The sequence below is a fragment of the Chiloscyllium punctatum genome, chromosome 2 (assembly GCF_047496795.1).
Source record: "Chiloscyllium punctatum isolate Juve2018m chromosome 2, sChiPun1.3, whole genome shotgun sequence".
Classification (NCBI taxonomy): domain Eukaryota; kingdom Metazoa; phylum Chordata; class Chondrichthyes; order Orectolobiformes; family Hemiscylliidae; genus Chiloscyllium; species Chiloscyllium punctatum.
Window position 1 is genome coordinate 158,756,023 of NC_092740.1, and position 24,914 is coordinate 158,780,936.

Here is a 24,914-nt window from a genome sequence, read left to right on the forward strand (position 1 = left end):
TTGAAAAGTAACCACAACTGGGAATGAAAGCATTTTTAGACTTTAAATTGTTAGCTGGTGTAGTAAAGTGCACTTGACAGAAGTGAGAATTAAATCTGCTGAGATAGAAGAGTTATCATTTAAAACTCAAAATATATAGAAGTGTCTGTAGGTAGTTAATACAATGACATTAACATAACATAAGCAAAAATAAATTTTGCATATGATAGGTGAAATAAATTGTTAAAGTTCAAAGAAGTGCATTGACTAAATCAATGCTCACCACAGCTACATCACATCTAGTTTATGCTTAGAAGACTTGCACAAAAGGAAAAGGGCAGTGGACTTTATGGAGATTGGCACAGGTGGTTCTTTCATTCTTGAACTGAGATGTAATACCTTATAATTGCCAAATATTTGCACATAATCACCATATTACAGATACACAATCCTTTATCTGAAATCCTTGGGGCCAGTTGTTTTTCAGAATTCGGAATTTTCGGATTTCAGAATAAATGATACTGTCACAGTGAAATAAAAGAATCTTATCGAACAGCAGACCCATGTGTGACTCTTACTGAACAGCAGACCCATGTGTGACTCTTACTGAACAGCAGACCCATGTGTGACTCTTACTGAACAGCAGACCCATGTGTGAATCTTACTGAACAGCAGACCCATGTGTGAATCTTACTGAACAGCAGACCCATGTGTGAATCTTACTGAACAGCAGACCCATGTGTGACTCTTACTGAACAGCAGACCCATGTGTGACTCTTACCAGCGCTGAGTTACAGTTGATGCCTGCCAATGCTGGGCCATGCCTCCACATCGCATCTGAATGACATGGGTCGAATGGGTGTGGAGTTGGGTCACCTTTTCGCACGTCAAACAACCTTGTTATACAGAAAAAAATTTCACAAAACCCTTCAGATCTTGGACCTTTTTGGATTTTGGAATTTTGGATGAAGGATTGTATACCCATACTTTCATTAAAACACACCATACAGATCCATTTCTGTTGTCACAATCTGAAACCATAAGACATAGGAGCAAAGTTAGGCCATTCAACCCATCGAGTCTGCTCCATCATTCAATCCAAGGTAGACAGGCAGGTGACTGGAAGAACACAGCAAGCCAGGCAGCATCAGAAGGTGGACAAGTCGACATTTTGGCTATAACCCTTCTTCAGGACTGGGGATGGGTGTGAGGGGAGCTGCAGATAAAGGAGGAGGTGGGGAGCAGGGTGGTGAAGTGGGGATAGGTGGGGACAGCTAAAGGTTGGCCAATGGGAGGAATGAATCTGTTTGGTGGCAGAGAACATTGGAAGGGAGGGGGAGGGGCTGGGAAGGGAGTCAGGGGATGTGGAGGGAGGTTATTTGAGTTTGGAGAACTTAATGTTGAGTCTTCTGGAGTGTAGACTGCCCAGGTGGAAGATAAGTGTTGTTCCTCCAATAGGCACTGTGGTTTGATTTGGCAATGGACAAGGCCAAGGATGGTCATGTCAGAAAGGGAATGGTTGGGGGAATTGAAATGGGTGATGTCTGAGAGGTCTGGTCAGCCCCTGTATGCCCGGCTGTGATGCTTAGTTTACATTCGGATTCCCTGATATAGAGAAGACCACGTTGAGAGCACCTGATGCGGTAAACTAGTTTGGAAGATAGGCAGGTAACCTCTGTCACACCTGGAAGGACTGTTTGGGGCCCTGGATGGTAGTGATGAGGTTTGGTGTACTGGCAGGTTTTGCATCTTTTCTGGTTGCAGGGGAAGGTACCTGCAGTTTGGTGGTGGGAGTGGAGTGAACCAAGGACTATACGAGGGATTGGTCCTTACAGAAAGCAAAGAGGGGTGGGAGAGGGAGATGTTCCTGGTGGTGGGGTCTATTTGGAGTTGGTGGAAGTGTTTGAGGATGATGTGTTGAACGTGAAGGCTGGTGGGGTGGTAGGTGAGGACAAGGGGGACCCTGTCTTTATTGTGATAGGTGGGTTTAGAGTGATGGAACAGGGAATGGAGGTGGTGTGGTGGAGGGCTGTCTGGATGACAGAGGGAGGAAAAGCACGTTGATCAAAATAGGTGGACACCTGGGATGCTCGTGAGTAGAATGTCTCCTCATCCGAGCGAAGGCAGAGGAATTTGGAGAACAGGATGGAGCTCTTTCAATCGTGGCTGATATGTTTCTCAACACCATTTTCCTGCCTTCTTCCTGTAACTCTTGATTCACTTACTAATCAAGAACCTTTTCATCTCTGTCTTAAAGACACTCAATAACTTGGCACCCACAACTTCCTGCAGCAATGAGCTCCACAGTTTCACCACCTTTTGGATGAAGAAATTCCTCTTAGCCTCAGTTATAAAGAGTTGTCCCTTCATTCTGAGGCTGTGCCCTCAGGCCCTAGTTTGATCCACTTAGTGGAAACATCTCCACATCCACTCTATCCAACCCTCTCAGTATTTTGTAAGTATTGATCAGATCCACTCTCATCCTTCCAATTTCTTTTGAGTACCCACCTACATTCCTCAACCACTCCTCATATGACAAGTTCCTCATCCCTGGGATCATAATTGCAAATATCCTCTAGATCCTCTCCAATGCCAGCACATCCTTCCTTCCAAATGCAGCCTAACCAGAGCCTTATACAGCTTCAGCAGTACGTTCCTGCTCTTGTATTCTAGTCTCTCAAAATGAATGCTAACATTACATTTGCTTTCCTTATTGCCAACTGAGTCTGCACGTTCATCCTACAAGAATTCTGAACTAGGCTTCCTAAATCATTTTGTACTCAAATTTCCGAAGCCTTTCCCCATTTAGAAAGCAGTGTATTCCTACCAAATGCATAACCTCAGTTTCCCACATTATGTACCATTTGCCACTTCTTTGCTCACTCTCCTAGATTGTCCAAGTCCTTCTGCAGCTCCCCACTTCCACAACCAGCCCCTCCACCTATCTTTATATCATCTGCAAACTTATCCGAGTTTGAATTAGATTGGTGCTGGAAAAGCACAGCAGGTCAGGCAGCATTCAAGGAGCAGAAAAAATGATGTTTTGGGCAAATACCCTCCATCTGGAATAGAGGCAAGGTGTCTGCAGGGTGGAGAGATAAATGAGAGGAGGGTGGGGGTGGGGAGAAAGTAGTATAGAGTACAATAGGTGATTGGGGGTGGGGATGGAGGTGATACGTGGAAAGGAGGGTGGAATGGATAGGTGGAAAGGAAGATAGGCAGGTAGGACAGGTCATGGGGACAGTGCTGAGCTGGAAGGTTGGAACTGGGGTGAGGTGGGGGAGGGAAAATGAGGAAACTGGTACAGTCCTCGTTTTTACCTTGCAAACTTATCCGGGCAGCTCGACTCATAAAGATCCACAGCATGGAAACAGAGCCTTCGGTCCAACTTGTCCATGCTGACCAGATATCCTATATAAATATAGTCCCATTTTCCAGGATTTGGCCAATATCCCTCTAACCCCATTCTATTCATATACCCATCCAAATGCCTCTTAAATGTTGCAATTGTACCAGCCTCCACCACTTCCTCTGGCAGCTCATTCCATACAAGTACCCCACTCTGAGTGCAAAAGTTGACCCTTAGGTCTCTTTTAAATCTTTCTCCTCTCACCCTAAACCTATGGCCTCTAGTTTTTTTCTTTATACATTATTTCCCAAGACAAATAATTAAAATATACCTCTCGTTATCACTCCTAAAGACTCAAGTCTGATATTTTGTCAGAATTTGTCCATCATAGTTAATAAATGGAGGTTAAAACACCAAGGAAGACATTTTAAATAGAGGGTGGCATGGTGGTTCACTGGTGCCTCACAGCGCCAGGAACCTGGTTCGATGCCTGCCTCGGGTCACTGTCTGTGTGGAGTTTACACATTCACCCTGTGTCTGCGTGGGTTTCCTCCCACAGTCCAGAGATGTGCAGGTTAGGTAAATTGGCCAGGCTAAACTGTCCATAGTGTTCAGGGATTTGGAGGTTCGATGCATTAGTCCGGAGTAAAATGTAAGAGAATGTGTCTGGGTGGGTTTTCCAGCATCACTCTGATCTAAACTCTGGTTTCCAACATCTGCAGTCCTCACTTTGGCCTTCAAGATCCCACAGGACCAAGATTTTCAGTTTGACTTTTTCAGTAGTTGCTTCTGGGGCCTTGAAGCTGGATGTGGAAGCTGCTTTTCCTCAGAGGGCCGGTATGGACATGTTGGGCCGAAGGGCCTGCTTCCACACTGTAGAGATTCTAATTCTAGAGCTGCTTGATTTAGCTTCCTGAAAAACAATGCCTGTGTTAATGTTTTATTTTTACAGTATTTCCTTCGGAATTTTCAACAACATTATTTACTTATGGGGTGCTTCTTTGGAAAACTTCTGGGCTGTTGGAAATTTATAACTGCCAATGTGAAAAATAATTGCAGTAAATTTTCCAGCCTGCCTGTATAGTTTGCCTGTGCTTTTTGTTTAAAACAAGTTAGAATTAGAAATTAGTATACAGTTTTGTGGATGAACATGAACCTATTAAAAGCTTCTTATCTATTCATAAGGACTGAAAAATAAATAGAAATCTACTTATTTTGTACCTTAGTAGAATTCCATAGCATAATAGTTTTACAGTGTGCTCATTCAGCAAAGTAATTGAATAAAACAAGATCTTTTGGTTGTAAACATGAGTTTTTGTTCATCAGTGTGATGAATTTTATATTGGGAATCAGAACACATTTGTGGGTATATTTGCATGTAGCATTTAACTCATACAAGATCAATTGACACTGCTACCTGGTGTGGCATCAGATGGATGAGAACTTAGACTTACTTCAGGACATTTCCCCATAAATGTGACATTTTCCTAGTTGTAACAAGCATCAAACTATGTATAAATCAATTTGAGGAAACAATAATGAAAATAAAAAGTTTATTCCTGAACTGATGACCAATTAACATGAAAAGCTTTCTGGCAGGTACTTGCAGCTGCCCACACAGGCTGATCCCTGGATTCAGTTGTTTTCATTTTACTTGACTGATAAACCTTATTTACAGGAATGTTTGATGGATGTCTGTGAAATTCAATTGCAGGATGTTTGCACAGAACTTCAAAGAGAGGAGCTTCCCTATCATCATTTGTCCCTTTGTTTAAGGGTCCAAAGTGTTGGTGATCTATATCAAATTTCAACTGAAAGAAAATCCTGTCATGATGGCACCTGCAAAGCAACTATGTGCTAATTACCAGTTTCCTTCTTGGCACTACAATGTAGATTTAATTTTAAGAGAGGTCTACAGTTCAAATGAACTGGGCTCATGTTTGCCTCAGGGTATGTGCAGACAAGTCTTCTGTCATTGTTTCCGAGAATGCTCCCCGTCATTTCAGAGTTTTGAAGGTGAAGAGTGAAGCTAATTTCAAAAAACAGAGACTTTGATCAAAAACTGCTCAGACTGTTGTTCCAGCCTTCGTCTGGAACAGTCCAAAGGCCAGTGTGACAATAAGGTGGTGTACTTGGTCCTTTTTTATAAAGAAGAAAGGTTGAGACAGAGGTGCCAAGATACTTCAAAGCTTCTAAAATCAACAACTTGTGAGGCCTTGGGTCTTCTTTCCAAAGATGGGACAACAGAAGTTGCCTGAATGGGTGGGGTCAAGATCCCACAGGGGGATCTCTCCACCCTGGAGGCTCTCTGCCTCTATTCCTGATGAAGGGCTTTTGCCCAAAACATCGATTTTCCTGTTCCTCGGATGCTGCCTGACCTGCTGTGCTTTTCCAGCACCACTCTGATCTAAACTCTGGTTTCCAGCATCTGCAGTCCTCACTTTTGCCTTCAAGATCCTACAGGACCAAGATTTTCAGTTTTACTTTTTCAGTTGTTGCTTCTGGGGCCTTGAAGCTGGTTGTGGAAGCTGCTTTTCCTCGCTCTCCAAAGTCACACGACACCAGGTTATAGTCCAACAGTTTTATTTGAATCTTACGGAATACAGGGAGAACTAGCCATTTGGATACAGAACTGGCTCAAAGGTAGAAGACAGAGGATGGTGGTGAAGGGTTGTTTTTCAGACTGGAGGCCTGTGACCAGTGGAGTGCCACAAGGATTGGTGCTGGGTCCATTACTTTTCATCATTTATATAAATGATTTGGATGTGAGCATAAGAGATATAGTTAGTAAGTTTGCAGATGACACCAAAATTGGAGGTGTAGTGGACAGTGAAGAAGGTTACCTCAGATTACAACAGGATCTTGACGAGAGTCTAGATTAAAGTGGTGCTGAAAACGCACAGCAGGTCAGGCAGCATCCGAGGAGTAGGAAAATCGATGTTTCGGGCAAAAGTTTTTCATCAGGAATAGAGGCAGGTGCCTGCAGAGTGGAGATAAATGAGAGGAGGGTGGGGGTGGGGAGAAAGTAGCATAGAGTATAATAGGTGATAGGTCAGAGAGGAGGGTGGGGGAAGGTACCTATTGTTAAAGTTCACTTGAGAATGTAACTTTAAGGAAGTTCTGGAATTTACACATGAAAGAACTGAAACCAACATGCCCATTCTAAAAGATGAGAGACTTCGACAATCCAGGTCGTCTTCAACATGTAATTTCAGTCACTCTGAACTTTTGCTGTAAATTCTGTGTCCTACGATCTTATACTCCACAACCACCTGATGAAGGAGCAATGCTCAGAAAGCTAGTGTTTCCAAATAAACCTGTTGGACGATTACCTGGCGTTGTGTGATTTTTAACTTTTTAACTTCGGGGTGAGGACCAGTTCAGTCAGTTGAAGGAGGGTGTCAGTGGAAGGGTACTGGTAGGTACGGCGGGAAAGAAAGAAGCGGAGGGCTTTGAGTCCTTCGTGATGGGGGATGGAGGTGTACAGGGACTGGATGTCCATGGTGAAGATAAGGCGTTGGGGACCAGGGAAGCAAAAATCATGGAGGAGGTGGAGGGCGTGGGTGGTGTTCCGAAAGTAGGTGGGGAGTTCTTGGACTAAGAGTTCTTGGACTAACTGGTCCTCACCCTGAACAACTTCTCTTTCCAATCCTCCCACTTCCTCCAAACCAAAGGAGTAGCCACGGGCATCCACATGGGCCCCAGCTTTGCCTGCCTCTTCGTAGGATATGTGGAACAGTCCATCTTCCACAGCTACACTGGCACCACCCCCACCTTTTCCTCCGCTACATCGATGACTGTATCAGTGCTGCCTCGTGCTCCCACGAGGAGGTTGAACAGTTCATCCACTTTACCAACACCTTCCACCCCGACCTCAAATTTACCTGGACCGGTTCAGACTCCTCCCTCCCCTTCCTAGACCTTTCCATTTCTATCTCGGGCGACCGAGTCAACACGGACATTTACTATAAACCGACCGACTCCCACAGCTATCTAGACCACACCTCCTCCCACCCTGCCCCCTGTAAAAACGCCATCCCATATTCCCAATTCCTTCGTCTCTGCTGCATCTGCTCCCAGGAGGACCAATTCCAATACCGAACAACCCAGATGGCCTCGTTCTTCAAAGACCGCAATTTCCCCCCAGACGTGATCGACGATGCCCTCCACCACATCTCCTCCACTTCCCACTCCTCCGCCCTTGAGCCCCGCCCCTCCAATTGCCACCAGGACAGAACCCCACTGGTCCTCACCTACCACCCCACCAACCTCCATATACAGCGTATCATCCGTTGTCATTTCCGCCACCTCCAAACAGACCCCACCACCAGGGATATATTTCCCTCCCCTCCCCTATCCGTGTTCTGAAAAGACCACTCCCTCCGTGGCTCCCTCGTCAGGTCCACACCCCCCATCAACCCAACCTCCACTCCCGGCACCTTCCCCTGCAACCGAAAGAAAGCAAAACTTGCACCCACACCTCCCCACTTACTTCCCTCCAAGGCCCCAAGGGATCCTTCCATATCCGCCACAAATTCACCTGCACCTACACACACATCATTTACTGCATCCGCTGCACCCGATGAGGCCTCCTGTATATTGGGGAGACAGGCCGCCTATTTGGGGAACGTTTCAGAGAACACCTCTGGGACACCCGGACCAACCAACCCAACCACCCCGTGGCTCAACACTTCAACTCCCCCTCCCACTCCACCAAGGACATGCAGGTCCTTGGACTCCTCCATTGCCAGACCATAGCAACACGACGGTTGGAGGAAGAGAGCCTCATCTTCCGCCTAGGAACCCTCCAACCACAAGGGATGAACTCAGATTTCTCCAGTTTCCTCATTTCCCCTCCCCCCACCTTGTCTCAGTCCCAACCCTCGAACTCAGCATCACCTTCCTAACCTGCAATCTTCTTCCTGACTTCTCCGCCCCCACCCCCACTCCAGCCTATCACCCTCACCTTAACCTCCTTCCACCTATCGCATTTCCAACGCCCCTCCCCCAAGTCCCTCCTCCCTACCTTTTATCTTAGCCTGCTGGACACACTTTCCTCATTCCTGAAGAAAGGCTCATGCCCAAAACGTCGATTCTCCTGCTCCTTGGATGCTGCCTGACCTGCTGCGCTTTTCCAGCAACACATTTTCAGCTTATGTCATCCAGGTATCTTGGGCTTTGGAGTATCTTCCTTCTCCCGTCATAGGAATGTGCCTAGTCTGCAGCTGAAGTATTGTACCTTTGAAAGCCTCTTGCTCTTTAATGATCTATGTACTAATCTTTGAGTCCAATCTATTGTGGTCAGAACCCACTTTAACTCTTTGAAATTAGCCTTCCAACACTATTTTCACATTTTATTTTTCTTGTTCCTGCCCAAAACTATTCAAGAAACTGATGATAATACCTTGACTATCAGCAAGGGAGAAAAGGATAGACCAAGAATTTAAAGGACAGTTAGCCTCACTTCAGTGGTAGGGAAATTATTAGTAACAGGACTAGGCTATTCAGTCTATCACACCTGCTCTAGTTTTGAAGATAACCATGGCTGATCCAACAGTTCAGTGTCTTTACCCTCATTACCACTGTGACACTTGACACAATTGATCATCAAAAATCCATCAATTGCAAAATATAACCAAAAACTGAGCCCCAATGTACTGAGTAGAAAAAAGGATGTCCTCATCTTGGTCCTAAATGGCATCTCCCTTATTTTTAAATTGTGCCCCTGATTCTGGAGTCCCTAATCAGGAAAAGCCTTTCACCCGCATTTACCTGTCTTTTCCTTCACACATTTTGTAAATTGCCACGAGATTACCTCTTGTTCTTCAAAACTCTAAAGAACACAGGCCCAGTTTTCTCCAATCTCTCTTGACAGAATAGTCCTGCCATCCCAGGATTACGTCTGATGAACATTTGTTGCACTCTCTCGATGGCAATAACACCCTTTCTGAGATTACATGACTAAACCTGCACCACAGTACTCCAGGTGCAGTCTAATCAATGGAAGCAGGGTTCCACTGATACTGTACTCAAAGAAATTGATATTGATATTGTTGTCAGGAAAAACTCTGTGGGGAAGGATAATCATTTGGTAGTACGGAACTCCTTTTTTAGGAGACATGTTGTAAAAGCTTTTTTCTTGTACTCATGATGGTACCATCACATAATCCAAATCTCAAAGGAAGCAATAAATTACATTCCATAGAAGACAGTGCAGATTGGCAAGTGAGCTCTAATTGGTAGATGCATTGCTGTTAAAATTGCACTAGGAAATAATTAACTTCCAAGTTTTGGTGAAACTCAAAGCAACCAAATCGAGTCTTGATTGGTCAAAGTTTTGCCATGGGAAAGCATCAGGGAACAGCCTCCCCCAGGTTTTTGTTCAGTTGTAAAGAGTGCAATGCATGAACATACTCTTTCTCTTTGCAAATGATAGAACCTCAAATGTGTGGCATCTCGCATGGATGAGTGAGCCATAACTGCAAGCCCAACTGATAATGTGGCTCACTTTCTAAGACCACTATTCCAGTTTATATTAGGATAACTGGCTTGTCCTGTTATCATTACTTAAAGTTTTAGCGGCCTTTAAAATCTATGAAATAATATACCTTCTCTGTTCTTTAATTCCTTACTTCTCAGCCACCATGTGTCTGCACATTTCATTCCTCTATGTCTTCCTGAAATCTGTCTTCCAGACATAGCCAAAGACTCGCCATACCCAGCTCAGTTTATTGATATATAGCTAGATAATTCACTATATTGTTTTTCTATTATGTTACAGGCTATGTGGAAGCTCTGGTGATACCTGCAGGAGCAAGGAGGATACGAGTTGTTGAAGAGAAACCAGCACACAGTTACCTTGGTAATTCATTGTTGCCAGGGGCTTACCTGCTTGTGTTGTGACTTTTAAAAAGAAGGAAAGTCCAAGAGAAGTACCTTATTATAAAGGAGAAAGTGAGGACTGGAGATCAGTGTTGAAGAGTGTGGTGCTGGAAAAGCACAGCCGGTCAAGCAGAATCCGAGGAGCAGGGGAATCAATGTTTCAGACATTTCTGATGAAGGGCTTATGCCTGAAATGTTGACTGTCCTGCTGTTTGGATGCTGCCTGAACAGTTGTGCTTTTCCAGCACCACACTCTTCAGCTACATTACTACAAAGGTTCCTTCAGTGTCTATATTTGTGGATTTTCTCCATCACTTTAAATGACCTCCTCTTAGATGGATGATGTTTCAGATGGAAAACTTTGAGGCAGCATTTCAAGAAAAATACAATTTTCTGGACTTCACTTCACCTTCATGAACTTGATGCAAATATTATTGAGCTGTTCTTTGCTCCTGGCTCTGGTGTTCCCCAAGGACCTATTCTTGGACACCTCCCATTTTCAATTCCATGCTACCTCCCACCCCAGCACAAATAGGCTAGGTAGCATCGTGTGGAAGGAACACAATCGGTGAATTGCAATCACAATCTTGTTCTTGCCCGGTGAGGCTAGTACAAGTGCAACATTTAAAAGGCATCTGGATGGATATATGAATAGGAAGGGTTTGGAGAGATATCGGCCAGGTGCTAGCAGGTGGGACTAGATTGGGCTGGGATATCTGGTCGGCACAGACAAGTTGGACTGAAGGGTCTGTTTCCGTGCTGTACATCTCTATGACTCTATGTATGATGATGTTACCCAGCTCTTCACCACAACCAGCTCTCTAGGTCTTTCCATTATTTCTAAAGTAGTAGATTGCTTGTCCAATATTAGTACTGGACCAACAGAAATTTCTGGCAATGAAATATTGAGCAGCCTTGAAACCAATATTATCAGTCCGTGCCACAAACTCTGCTTCCTAACAATGAAGACCAGACTATTCAGGAGAGACATTAGGAAGCACATCTACACACAAAGAATGGAAAAGGTTTGGAACTCACTTCCTCAGACGACTATGGATGCAGGATCAATTGTTAATTTTAAATCTGTGATAGATATTTTTGGTTAAGCAGAAGTACAAAGGGATATGAACCAAAGGCAGATATGTGGAGTTAGGCCACATTTTAACCGTGATCTCATTGAATGGTGGTACAGGCTGGAGGGGCTGAATGACCTTCTGTTCCTATGTTCCTACATTCGATCCCATCACTATCCCGGGAACTGATGCTGAAGCAGGCTCTTCTCGACCTTTGTGTCACATTTCATCCTGTAGTGAACTTCAGACTGAGTTTAGATCATATGTCTGCACCATCACTCAGGTTGCTTTTTACCATCTTCATAACCAATTCTGCATGTCTCAGCTCATCTCTTTGATGTGTCTCTCTGCTTAACTGTTTCCATGTACTCCGAGCAAGCCTCCCAATGTTCTACACTCCAAAATGCCTGTTGCCTGTGTCGTGACTGGGCCAAGTTCCGTTTGTCACCACATTATGGGTAATGCCAAGAATCTTTCACAGGAAGTTTAGTTAACTTAGTTTTTTTTGGTGGTAAGATAGTCCATTTGTTCTTTCTTTGCAATCGCATATAGCATTTTACAAAGGAATAAATAACAAACTGGAGGAGGGGCTACAATTTACCATTCAGTTAATAGTAAGCTGTTCAGATTTGATTTGAGGTATGCAGTTTTAAGCAAGATTTATAGCATGTAACATTTCATTCTAATTATTGTGCTCAGATTAGCATAAACAAACAGTCACAAACATGACATTTAAGCTTGTTGATATAAGATTATATCAACTCCACATAGTGGTATTGAAGTTAGATCCAGATACTTAAAACTTCTTAATTTTCCTATTAGGTAGTGGGGAGGTTACGAGTCAACTGTTGTACAATTTTTTTATCTACCCAAGTCTGCATTTCATATTTTATTTTATTACTTGCTATTTCTTCTTGGTCATACCAAAACTCCAACTTGTCAGGAACCTCTTTTTAATTATATCCAGAAAATGGGATCAAATAAAAAAAAGGAGCCAAGAGCATTTACTGAGGAGACTCAACATTCTGTCAGTATTTTCAATAATATACAAATCTTTATTAATGCTGCATGGTTTTTGTTTCATGTAAGTCAGTAAAGTGAGGCTTTGATTAAAGTGAATGTAATTAAATGTGTACAGTGCATTTGGGGAGTTTTACATGGAGCACAGTATCTAAAATCTGGAACTGGCACAGGATAAAGTGACTTTTCTCATGCTTAAAATCAGTAATCTGAAGGGTCCTGTCTGGAACTGCAAATTCAAGTTTAGTAAAGGTACTAATTTTACAATCAGCTAGTGATGATCACATGCAAAGTTCAACTCCTCAAGTATCAGCATGACATGGTATATGAGTATCCCAATTTGTACATACTCAGGACCACTGGTTGACAAAGTGGACTAAATCAAATAGAAAACCTCTACCCAGGTCAATCAACCATCTGGCAAAATCACAAAGACCTTGTGTTTAATTTTCCATTTATATTGTAAATGCAGTCAGGCTTCTGCAACATGCTGTAAATCTGATGTCCTCTCTACTAACATTATGATTACAATGCTCAGACAATCTCTTTATTTTGGAACTTATGAATCTGAGTTTTTAAAAAATATTTATAACATTGATGTACAGAAGGAGAGAACAGACACAGAGGTACTCGACTTAGAGTTCAAAACTCATTTATTGTCAAGTAGCCCCTCTTCACAGCATGTACAGGAAACTAAAACATTTCCATTAAATAGTGATTGGAAACCAACATTTAAATTTTTAAGAAGGATCTTTTCTTTTGAAACTTAAAAAAAAACTATAACCATAACAGGCCAACAAAGAAATACAGTGACAAATGCATATTTTTCTTAAAGAATGGAATATATGAATTCATTTTATTCAGGTTTGGACAAAGTATATTTCCTCAATGTTAAATGTGGACCATTTTATTCTTACTGATTCAAATTTGAGAACTAATCAATGCTTTTTGGAGCGGCACAGTGGCTCAGCAGTTAGCACTGCTGCCTTACGTCACCAGGGTCCCAGGTTCGATTCCAACCTTGGGCGACTGTCTGTGTGGAGTTTGTACACTCTCCCCGTGTCTGCGTGGGTTTCCTCCAGGTGCTCCAGTTTCCTCCCACAATCCAAAGCTGTGCAGGTTAGGTGAATTGGTCATGCCAAATTGCCCATAGTGTTAGGTGCATTAGTCAGTGGGAAATGGATTACTCTTGGAGGGTCAGTGTGGGCCGAAGGGCCTGTTTCCACACTGTAAGTAATCTAATCATAGCATTATTTTAACGTAATGCAGGAAATAAAGTTAGTTGAAAAGAACTTAGCTTGGCAATGTATAAATTTATGATATTAAGAAGTTTACTACTTCATGTGCATTTATGAGTAGCAGTTCATGAGCAGTTTTATAATTAGTGAAATACTTAGTGATAGATTTCAGGTTTGGATGACAATTCAAAACAGGTGATATCAAGTCAGCACTCCATCTAGCATCTGCCCATTTTTATTCCTTTCAACTTCAATCTCAACGCATGTATTGCTTTCAAGTTATAAACGTAGAGATGGTCAGAAAGAAAAGAAGTTCCTAACTCCCTTCCCAATGCTACAGCTGTTTTGAAGAACCTATTTGTTCTCCTCCCACATTAGTTGCTTTACCAATATTAACAAATCAGTACTCCAAGTTAATCACATCAGATCATGGTTCTGTTGTTCTAAGTGCTTTCATTTTCCTGTTTCTGAATGTTTCTCTCTAAAATGTTAATACTTGCAGCTCTCCGAGATGCCAGCAAACATTCTATTAATAGTGACTGGAAGATTGAACATCCAGGAGCATTTAACATTGCTGGAACAACAGTCCATTATGTAAGAAGAGGGTTCTGGGAAAAGATTTCTGCAAAAGGTCCAACCACATCTCCTCTGCATTTACTGGTATGGCCTGAGGATGTTTTATCTTTTTCTATTTCATTGATTGTCTTTATCAGATAACAGAAGGGAATTGATCTCTTTCCAGAAAACAAGACAGACTGAGGACTGATCTGACTGAAACATTAACTTTGTAATTCGGAGATGCCAGTGTTGGACTGGGGTGTACAAAGTTAAAAATCATACAACACCAGGTTATAGTTCAACAGGTTTAATTGGAAGCACACTCGCTTTCGGAGCGATGCTCCTTCATCAGGTGATTGTGGAGGGCTCGATTGTAACACAGAATTTATAGCAAAAATTTGCAGTGTGATATAACTGAAATTATACATTGAAGAATTGATTTCTGTTAAGCCTTAACAGACTATAACCTGGTGTTGTGTGATTTTTAACATTAACTTTATAGTTGGATATATTGGATAGTGTCATAAGGACAAGTCAAAGTCTGGATTTTCACTGCAGAGGTGAGAAATGGAAGTTAGTTTCGAACCCACCCATGGGGGAAGCAGAAATGAGCCCCAGGATTAAAGGGTCCACCATTTAATTTCTGTGGAAGTGATTTTGGAAGCCAGCAATCACAGGGGTGGGACAACTCAAGTGCATGTCTGATTTCAGCTCACTCTATTCGCCTTTACTATAGCTTATTTTACACAGCTGTGAAAGTACAGTGCAGAATCACAAAATTCTTAATTTACACAATGTGGCAGGACAGCCACTGGCCTATAGCCCAGTTTTCAGACTTGACCTAGTAATGAAGCTAAAGACTGTGAGGGAGAGAGACAAGAGTAGTAGGAGGAGGTCTTCACTCAGAATAAGCAGTCATGGATGGCCAATGAGGGAGAGAGCAGTGGTGATAACATTGGAATGTTGCAGCAGCTGAAGGCCCAGAATGGGATGGTCAGTGGGCCCCAAAGTGGGGTGAATGGCCAGCGGTCAGCAGGATGGGGGGTGTACTTCAGAAAGTACTTCAGTGCAGACTGTGAAATCCCAAATGCCTTAACTGTCTGGGTTTCAGTCGGCAAACCTGTCCCAATAAGGAGAAGGTGTGCATTGTTTCTCAGAGATAATTCTGTCTCGGTGGATTTGTCAGGAGTTTACTGAAGCATATTGTGTGTTTTGATGCATTTTCAATAACTTATTGAGCAAAACAAAGTTATTTTAAACATGCATCATGAAAGCAAGCCCTTCAGATCATTGTACCCATTCCAGCCCTTTCAAAGAATAGTCTGATACTCATCAATTCTGCAAACTCTTCGGTGATTTATCCACTTCTGTTTTGAAATTTGTTGTTGAATCTGCTTCTGCCATCCTTTCAGTCTGAGTTCTGCATTGTCTTTGATTTTTAAAATTGTCCTCTTACACCCCAATTCAGGAAATTGGCATATGTTAAAAACATTGCCTCGAGTATCCGGGGGCATTATTATATACTTAGCTCCAGTTTGAAAAATATACCTTAGTATCGATATAAGTGCAGATACAGTTAGTTGAATGCTGTATGGCACATACTAGTTACTAAGCTGCTGGATCATGAAAATGTCATGTACTGAAGAGAACAAACCAATAGTGTATAATGTGAATTAAAATTACAATGAAAGTTGCTAAATATGAACTTGGGAAAAAGATATGGAGTCTATCCCTGGGGTCTTCAATGTATTGGTACAGTCTACATGACAGTGAGTTGTAGGAGAGTCTGTGGAGAGACTGACTTAATGTCTCAAATATCGCTTTTTGTTCTATGCTTTCTTTTGTCTTCACAATAGGAATCTTAACAAAGCAGCAGTTAGTAGACTGCAGACATGAACAGAATTTATTGAAATAAAATTCATGTACTGGCATGAGTTGTCCAAGTCATCTTATTATTTTCAAATTGCAATTACATCTTTATTTCATTTGAAACCAAGGTCAGCCAACAAAAAAAATGAGATAAATTAAAGCTGACAACAAAAATTCTTATAGTTTTTGCAAATGGCAAGTACTTGATCAGAGCAGGTATAGGACACATGTATAGATAGAGGTGCTTCGTTACCCTGGGTTTCTCTTAGAGCTAAGGATTGGTTAAGCAGCTTTGAAGGGACATAGGACAGTACAGCACAGAACAGGCCCTTCAGCCCACAATGTTGCGCCGACCAGTGATCCTCATGTAAGGTAAACCTAATGTACGAACTCTCAAATTTCTGTGACCATATGCATGTCTAACAGAGTCTTCAATGTCCCCAATGACCTTGCTTCCACAACTGCTGCTGGCAATGCATTCCATGTTCTCACAACTCTCTGCGTAAAGAACCTGCCTCTGATATCCCCTCTATACTTTCCGCCAAACAGCTTAAAACTATGACCCCTCGTGTTAACAATTTCTGCCCTGGGAAAAAGTCTCTGGCTATCAACTCTATCTATGCCTCTCATTATCTTGTACACCTCAATTAGGTGCCCTCTCTTCCTTCTTTTTTCAAATGAGAAAAGTCCGAGCTCAGTCAACCTCTCTTTGTAAGATAAGCCCTTCATTCCAGGCAGCATCCTGATAAACCTCCTCTGAACCCTCTCCTAAGCATCCACATCTTTCCTATAATAGGGCGACCAGAACTGGACGCACTATTCCAAGTGCGGTCTAACCAAAGTTTTATAGAGCTGCAACAAGATCTCATGGCTCTTAAACTCAATCCCCCTGTTAATGAAAGCCAAAACACCATATGCTTTCTTAACAACCCTGTCCACTTGGGTAGCAATTTTAAGAGATCTATGTACCTGCACACCAAGATCCCACTGTTCCTCCACACTGCCGAGAATCCTGAGGAGGCCACCAAAATTCCTACTCAAGTGGTAAAAGGAATATTTCATGGTTTAAATGATATGAAATGTAATTAAAATAAAAAAGTTGTAAAATGTGGCTCTGTAGTACCATTGGAGCTGCCTCAACAAAAGCTGGAGATTTCATGTGGGCGTGCAACATTACAAGTCACAAGCCCACCTCACACCCCCTCCACTCCTGTATCCACACACTGCCCCACACACACACACACACACACACACACACACACACACACAAAAAACCAGGGCACAAAGTATCCTGCCCTCCAAACAAAACGGACCTTTTGCGCTGAATAGTTTCTGATGCTATGTATAACCACTAAGGTCTGAGCAATACCAACACCTGACTTGATGGCACAGAGTGTCAGATCCAGTCACAGGGACTGTTCATCAGTGCTATAACTGGTACCTTTTTTGTCTTCCTTTGTGTTCTCTGCCAGGTGACTTAGAACAGAAATCAAAAAGGGGAAGGTTGGTGTGATGGGAGGTAGCTGGGGAGGAAAGCACAAGTTACATGTACTATTAGCACTTTGCCTATTATATCATATAGTTGGATGAAGATCAGCTGAGAGTTGAAATTGAGAGTAATGCAGAAATATATAATCACAAAATCTCTTAGCCAGATGCCATGGACCCTTTTCCAGTTCACTGCGTAATTCAGAAAACCATCTCCTCCTTCCTGCTGGGAAATTCAGGCATCCTAGTCTCCACCATTCTTCTCTGTTCGAAGGGCTACAGGCCAACTTGTACTGCAAGACAGAGGGAAGCATGTCATTTTATTTTGATGGACTTTTGTTTTGGTGATTTTGCTACAATATTCAAATAGCTGGAAGTAAGACAAGAAGACGTGAATGTGATGCTGGGTTTATTGGAAGGTGCCTGAGGCTGAGGTAGACCAGCTGGAAGTTGTGCCTAAGACTTGCTAATACATGGGTTATAGGGATGTGGTGCATTGAGCAAAGTGTTGCTACTGCAATGGCAGGGGATGCCCTTTGAAAGGGTCTTCTCTGACTTTGAGCACTCACATGAGGTCATTTAACTTTTTGTCATAATGCTTGCAGGTCATACTGTATTTAATATTAAAATCATGAACTTTCCATTGATATGGAAAATGTGGCAACCAGCTCTCCTTTATAGCCATCCCTGATTCCAAAGTTGGTGTAAATGCCTGTCAAAGCATGAAACTAACACAAACAACACTCTTCCAACCACACCTTCAGTTGTCTAATCTGGCAATGGCAGTCAATCATGGGCAAAAGGGCAATCCAATTTTTACATTATCAATGCAAATACAGTTGATGCTGAAAATCTGAAAGAGAAACAAAGATAATTTGAAATACTCAGCAATTCCGACAGATTTTGTGGGGAGGGAAATAACTGGCATTTCAGCTTGATGACCTTTCATGTGAAGTAATCAATTTTATACTCATTCCTAAATTGAAAATTGCCTCCTTTATGCGTAGCATAAATGAACAGAAGTATTCAAAGAACCAGTGCAATTCCACTTGAACAAATAGCTCCATTGTCACAAATATTTAAGAGGAAGAAATGTTTCAAATAGTTAACTGTCTCGATAGGTTCAAGATGTGGACAATCACATTTGGAAAGTTGACTTATTAATTTTGAGACTATTATATCACAAAATGACAAGCCTTGTTATTTATAAGACGCCAACATTTCTGTATGTTGTTTTGGTTTGTAATTTCAGACACAAGTTCTGAATATACTCTAGTAAATGGTGAAATGATAATTAAATAATTACAGTGCTGATGGATAGATATACTTTTATTTCCTCTTTCTTCTTGGCCACTCATGCATAGAAGCATTTCCACAAACATTTAACTTTGCAAAACGTTTAGGTATTTCCAAATGGTATTCAATACAGAAAAAGAAAAAAAACTACAAATTTTTTAGTCCACTCAATTAGTTGCCATTGTTAGATACATTGATAAAAATGTAGCACTAATATTGGTGAATTAGTTAAAAACACAGTGCTTATGAAGTACTTCATTATTCTGTTGCCCAAAAGCTGCATGGAAAGTGATTAGGAATTCCAGAGCTGCTGCTTCTGTAACATGAAATGTAATGACACGACCACATAGAAGTCACTTCCTCAAAAGGATCTTCCAGCAAAGAAAGAGAGAGAGAGACAGAGAGTGTGTGTGCGTGTGCGTGTGTGTGTATATGTGAGAGTGTCTATGTGTGTGTGTGTGTGTATACACAATTCCTTTTAATTTGCAAATCATTCAATTTAAAAATAACCAGCAGCAAAGCTTTTAGATCAGATTACTTACAGTGTGGAAACATGCCCTTCAGCCCAACAAGTCCACACCGATCCTCTGAAGAGCAACCCACCCAGACCCATTTTCCTACATTTACCCCTTCACCTAACACTACGGGCAATTTAGCATGGCCAATTCACCTAACCTGCATATTTTTGGACCATGGGAGGAAACCGGAGCACCCGGAGGAAACCCACGCAGAAACTGGGAGAATGTGCACACTCCACACAGTCAGTCGCCTGAGGCGGGAATTGAACCCAGGTCTCTGGCACTATGAGGTAGCAGTGCTAACCACTGTGCCACCATGCCACCCATTTTAGCTTAAACAAAATGCTGCTTATATGTTTTGCAAGATACTGCGGTAAGTTTACTTGAGTAAAAGTAATAAAATTACTCAGTAAATGCAAAGAATGGAATCGAAATATAGACAATAGGAGCAGGAGTAGGCCATTCAGCCCTTCTCACCTGGTCTGCCAATCAATACGATCAGGGCTGACTATCCAACTCAGTCCCTGTTCCCAGTTTCTCCCCACACCTTTTGATCACTTTAATCCGAAGAACGATATTTGACTCCTTGAAAAAGGTCAGTGGTTTGGCCTCAACCACTTTCTGTTCAGAGTGTTCCACAGGCTCCCCATCCTCTGGGTGAAGACACTTCCCCTCATCTCAGGATAAGACAAGTAACTACAAATAAGGATAAAAGATCCTCTGAAAGATGAAGTGTAGTTCAGTTATTTGTTATTTTATTGCAGGCCCATAGCTTACAATTCATGTCGATTATCGAGAATAAATCAGTGTTGATGTTCTGTTCAGTTGCTGTGATGGTTTCTATAGTTGAATAGTTAGCATTTGTCTTTGTGCATGGACTCAGTAGATACAGGGAGCTACAGGAGCATGAACGTCCTTACTGGTTCTGCCAGCATTTGAGAACTACCTGGATTCCATTTCAGTGAGCATGGTGACAGAGATAAAATGCAGCTCTCCCATGCTGCACACAATTAATTCAACTGAGAATGGTAGCTGGAACTGTCTTCACAGGTTTTCCGAATGTTTATGCCCAGCTAGACTTACCTCTGTATGGTTCAAAACTCAATATAACTGCTATCACAAACAGTCATGCTCCCATATTGGATAATGCATTAGCCCAAGTCTGGAGCATAGTTTGATCCATTATCTTTTAGACGAGATAACAAACCTTTTAATAATCTAACAGCCAATTTTTTAACTTATTTAATAATTTGTGGTATGTGGGTACTGCTGACTGACCAGCATTTATTGCTTGTCCCTAGTTGCCCCTTGAGAAGGTGGTGTTAAGCTGTCTTCTGTAACTGCTGCAGTCCTCCTACTGTGGGTTGACCCACAATACCTTCAGGGAGGGAATTCTAGGATTGTGACCCAGGAACTTGACTGGCTGCTGTTCTTACAATTTTGGTGCAACAAGCGAAGTTTTACATACTTCCAAAGAGGGTATTGTTTCTGATTACCCCTGTGGAAATGCTCATTCAATTTCAAGTTTCAAGTGATCTTTCTTGAGATATTGTAAATACAAGGTCTTTTTTATTTTTTGTTATTTTAGTCATGAACTGAAATTGTAAAGGAATATTTCACAACTAAGAGTTATGGAATGAATTACTGCTCTTTTTAAAAGCAAGTTAACAAAGCTCTTTGTAAGCTGTGTTTACACTGCTGCTTTCATGGAGCAGTGGGGATGATTTTTTTTTGTAATTGGGACAACACTATAGACTGAGATTCAAGCAGCAACAGATTGTTGATTGGTTTGTGGAATTGTGAGCAGTTATAAATGACAGACCTCATCTGCCTGACAACAATTATTTGATTGGAATAAATAATTGGGAGTTTTGGAAGCGGCTCAGAGTTTTATTAAGAGTTATATGTTAATAGTGAATAGATTCCAATGGTAGATAAACAAGTATTTATTTTCATTAAATTGCAATTCTTTTTTTAGGTAGAGGAACCTGATCTGTGTTTTCTGGGTACATGAGAAAGATAAATGGTGGAATTTTGTGTACTTTGATAAAATCATTAGCTTTAGTGACAACTCTAGGAATAATGGTCATTGATTTCCAGTGCACAACCTCATTGAGGGAATGACAACACATACAGAACATAAAACATTGAACATTACAGCGCAGTACAGGCCCTTCGGCCCTCGATGTTGCACCGACCTGTGAAATTAATCTGATGCCCATCTAACCTACACCATTCCTTATTATCCATATGTATGTCCAATGCTCATTTAAATGCCCTTAATGTCAGCGAGTCTACTACTAGGGGTTCCACACCCCTACTACTCTCTGAGTAAAGACACTATCCCTGACCTCTATCCTAAATCTATCACCCCTCAATTTAAAGCTATGTCCCCTTCACCATCCTAGGAAAAAGGCTCTCCCTGTCCATCCTATCTAACCCTCTGATTATCTTATATGTCTTAATTAAGTCATCTCTCAACCTTCTTCTCTCCAACGAAAACAGCCTCAAGTCCCTCAGCCTTTCCTCGTAAGACCTTCGTTCCATACCGGGGAACATCCTAGTAAATCTCCTCTAATCCTTTCCAAACCTTCCACATCCTTCTTATAGTGCAGCGACCAGAAATGCACGCAATACTCCAGGTATGGCCTTACCAGTGTCTTGTACAGCTGTAGCATGACCTCGTGGCTCCGAAACTCAATCCCCCCCCTACCAATAAACGCCAACACACCGTATGCCTTCTTACCAACCCTAACAACCTAGGTGGCAACTTTAATGGATTTATGCACCTATACACTGAGATCTCTCTGTTCATCTACACTGCCAAGAATTTTACCATTAGCCCAGTACTCTGCATTCCTGTTACTTCTTCCAAAGTGAACTACCTCACACTTTTCCACATTAAACTCTATTTGCCACTTCTCAGCCCAGCTCTGCATCTTATCTATGTCCTTCTGTAACTCTCAACATTCCTTCATCACTATCCACAACTGTACCAACCTTAGTGTCATCTGTACCAACCCATCCTTCTACGCCCACATCCAGATCATTTACAATAAGTATAGCTTGCTTATCATGGCAATTAAATTCACAGGATAAATTGCATGGTTTGTGGGAGCATGTTTAAAAGCTCCTGTGTGTGAATTCTTAAGGAGAGATTGTGGTTCTTTGAAGATTAGATTAGATTACTTACAGTGTGGAAACAGGCCCTTTGGGCCAACAAGTCCACACCGACCCGTACCCACCCAGACCCATTCCCCAACATTTACCCCTTCACCTAACACATGGCCAATTCACCTGACCTGCACAATTTTGGACTGTGGGAGGAAACCAGAGCACCCGGAGGAAACCCACGCAGACACTGGGGGCATGTGCAAACTCCACACACACAGTCACCTGAGGCGGGAATTGAACCCGGGTCTCTGGTGCTGTGAGGCAGCAGTGCTAACCAATGTGCCACCATGCTGCCCACTAGATTGTAATTTGTTCCCAAATCTGTTATAGCTATGCATTCATGAGTATTGGTTCTGTGTATGTAATTGGACAATTAAAGCAGTGGAAGAATTATTTTTCCTGAAGTTTTTTCAATAGTGTATTGATTGCAACAATTAATCCGTCTAATGCGGCACTGTTTCTTTGACACTTGCATAGCTCTTGATCCAAAGCACTGACAAAGTTGGGGGATTGCTCTTTTGCCAGTAGTACTGCCCCTATACACTTCTGTTGTGAGGCACTTACTTTCAAAACCTTTGCTTAAATAATATCAATTTAAAATTGGAGAGTTTCCAGCAAAGCTGTATGACTCTGAAAAATTCATTCAAGGAGTGGGGCATTGCTGCCTAGGCTCACGTTTATTGTTCACCTGTGGTTGCTCTGGAGAAGGTGATGGTGAATTTCCACTTTGAACAGCTGCAATCCACAGAGTGCAGGGACACCCACAGAACTTTGGAGAGTGACATCCAAGATTGTGTTTCAAAAAATATTTTGGAATATTTTGGAAATATTGAGGCAATGTACCTGATTAGATTGTCGGTTTTCTTTGCAATGTATGTCAAATGTTCTTTTCTTATTAAAGCAGATTATTTAATACGCCTCTAGTAATGTACTGTCCATATTAAAGTATGGCCTGTGCGATAGAAAGATCAGACTGATTCCCAACTGCTGTTTTAAATTTGCCATTTGACAAAAGGATGTTGTCTGATGTCACTGATGATTCCTTCAGGAAGCAGCTTGTATAGCCATCACACAGCAACACCACAACCAGTCCCAAGCACTGAGAATTTATTTTAAACTTAGCACCTTCTCATTAATATCTGCTGGACATAATGAATCCAGCCTTACATCGGAACTGCAAACTAGAACAGTCCATTTCTTCTTTCTTTTAAATGACTATCTTTTCATCAACTGACAGAAGTGAAATTCTGAAGCTCCACAAAACTGTGGCAACTTGATCGTAGTCATGTGTGAAACATTTGTAGTGTTAGCCACATTGTGGGAAACATTTTGACTTGAAGAATTTTGTATTGTAAGCTAGATGGAGATTGGTCCTAGATCACAGCACCAGGGTCCCAGGTTCGATTCTAGCCTCGGATGACTGTGTGGAGTTTGTACATTCTCCCCGTGTCTGTGTGGGTTTCCTCTGGATGCTCCGGTTTCCTCTCACCATCCAAAGATGTGCAGGTCAGGTGAATTGGCCATGCTAAATTGTCCATAGTGTTAGGTGCATTAGTCAGAGGGGAATGGGTCTGTGTGGGTAACTCTTCAGAGGGTCAATGTAGACTTGATGGGCTGAAGGGCCTGTTCCCACATTGTAGAGAAACTAATCTAATCTAATCTCCCATTAGGGGAGACACGGTGCATAATCTCAGAGTAAGGGGTGTGTTTAAGACAGCGATCAGGAGGAGTTTTATTTTCAGAAGGTAGTATATCTTTGAAATTCTTTACCACAAGAGGTCTTTTGAGACTGGGTCATGAGGTATATTTGAGGCTGAGATAGACAGATCTTTAATCAGTAAGGGAATCAAGAGTTCAGGAGCAAAGGCAGGAAAATTGAGTTAAGGATTATCAAATTAGCTATGACCTCATTGAATGATAATGCAGAATTAATGGGCCAAATGGCCTATTTTTGTTCCAATAACTTAAGGTCTTAAGGTTGTCAAATATCCTGGGCGGCACGGTGGCACAGTGGTTAGCACTGCTGCCTCACAGCGCCTGAGACCCGGGTTCAATTCCCGCCTCAGGCGACTGACTGTGTGGAGTTTGCACGTTCTCCCCGTGTCTGCGTGGGTTTCCTCCGGGTGCTCCGGTTTCCTCCCACAGTCCAAAGATGTGCAGGCCAGGTGAATTGGCCATGCTAAATTGCCCATAGTGTTAGGTAAGGGGTAAATGTAGATGTAGGGGTATGGGTGGGTTACGCTTTGGCGGGGCGGTGTGGACTTGTTGGGCCGAAGGGCCTGTTTCCACACTGTAAGTAATCTAATCTAATCTAATCTCTACCCACCCAAATCATGAACAATAAGTTTTTTCCCACTTCTTACTAATTACACAAAGTTCAAAACTCTGACTCAGAAGAGGTTCAAACTGGTTTTGTGCTTAATAAAGCAGGTAGCTGGTTCACTTACCAGCTGGACGGAATGTAACAATC

General features: G+C 42.1%; 1 protein-coding gene across 1 annotated transcript in view; it reads left to right on the forward strand.

Annotated features, from left to right (window-relative positions):
• The window catches only part of LOC140492209 (A disintegrin and metalloproteinase with thrombospondin motifs 19-like), a 538,786-nt gene that overhangs the window by 371,786 nt on the left and 142,086 nt on the right, over window positions 1–24,914 (forward strand). Inside the window, 2 exon segments of the mRNA XM_072591100.1 lie at window positions 10,110–10,190; window positions 14,044–14,201. Coding sequence (XP_072447201.1) covers window positions 10,110–10,190; window positions 14,044–14,201 — 239 coding nt within the window.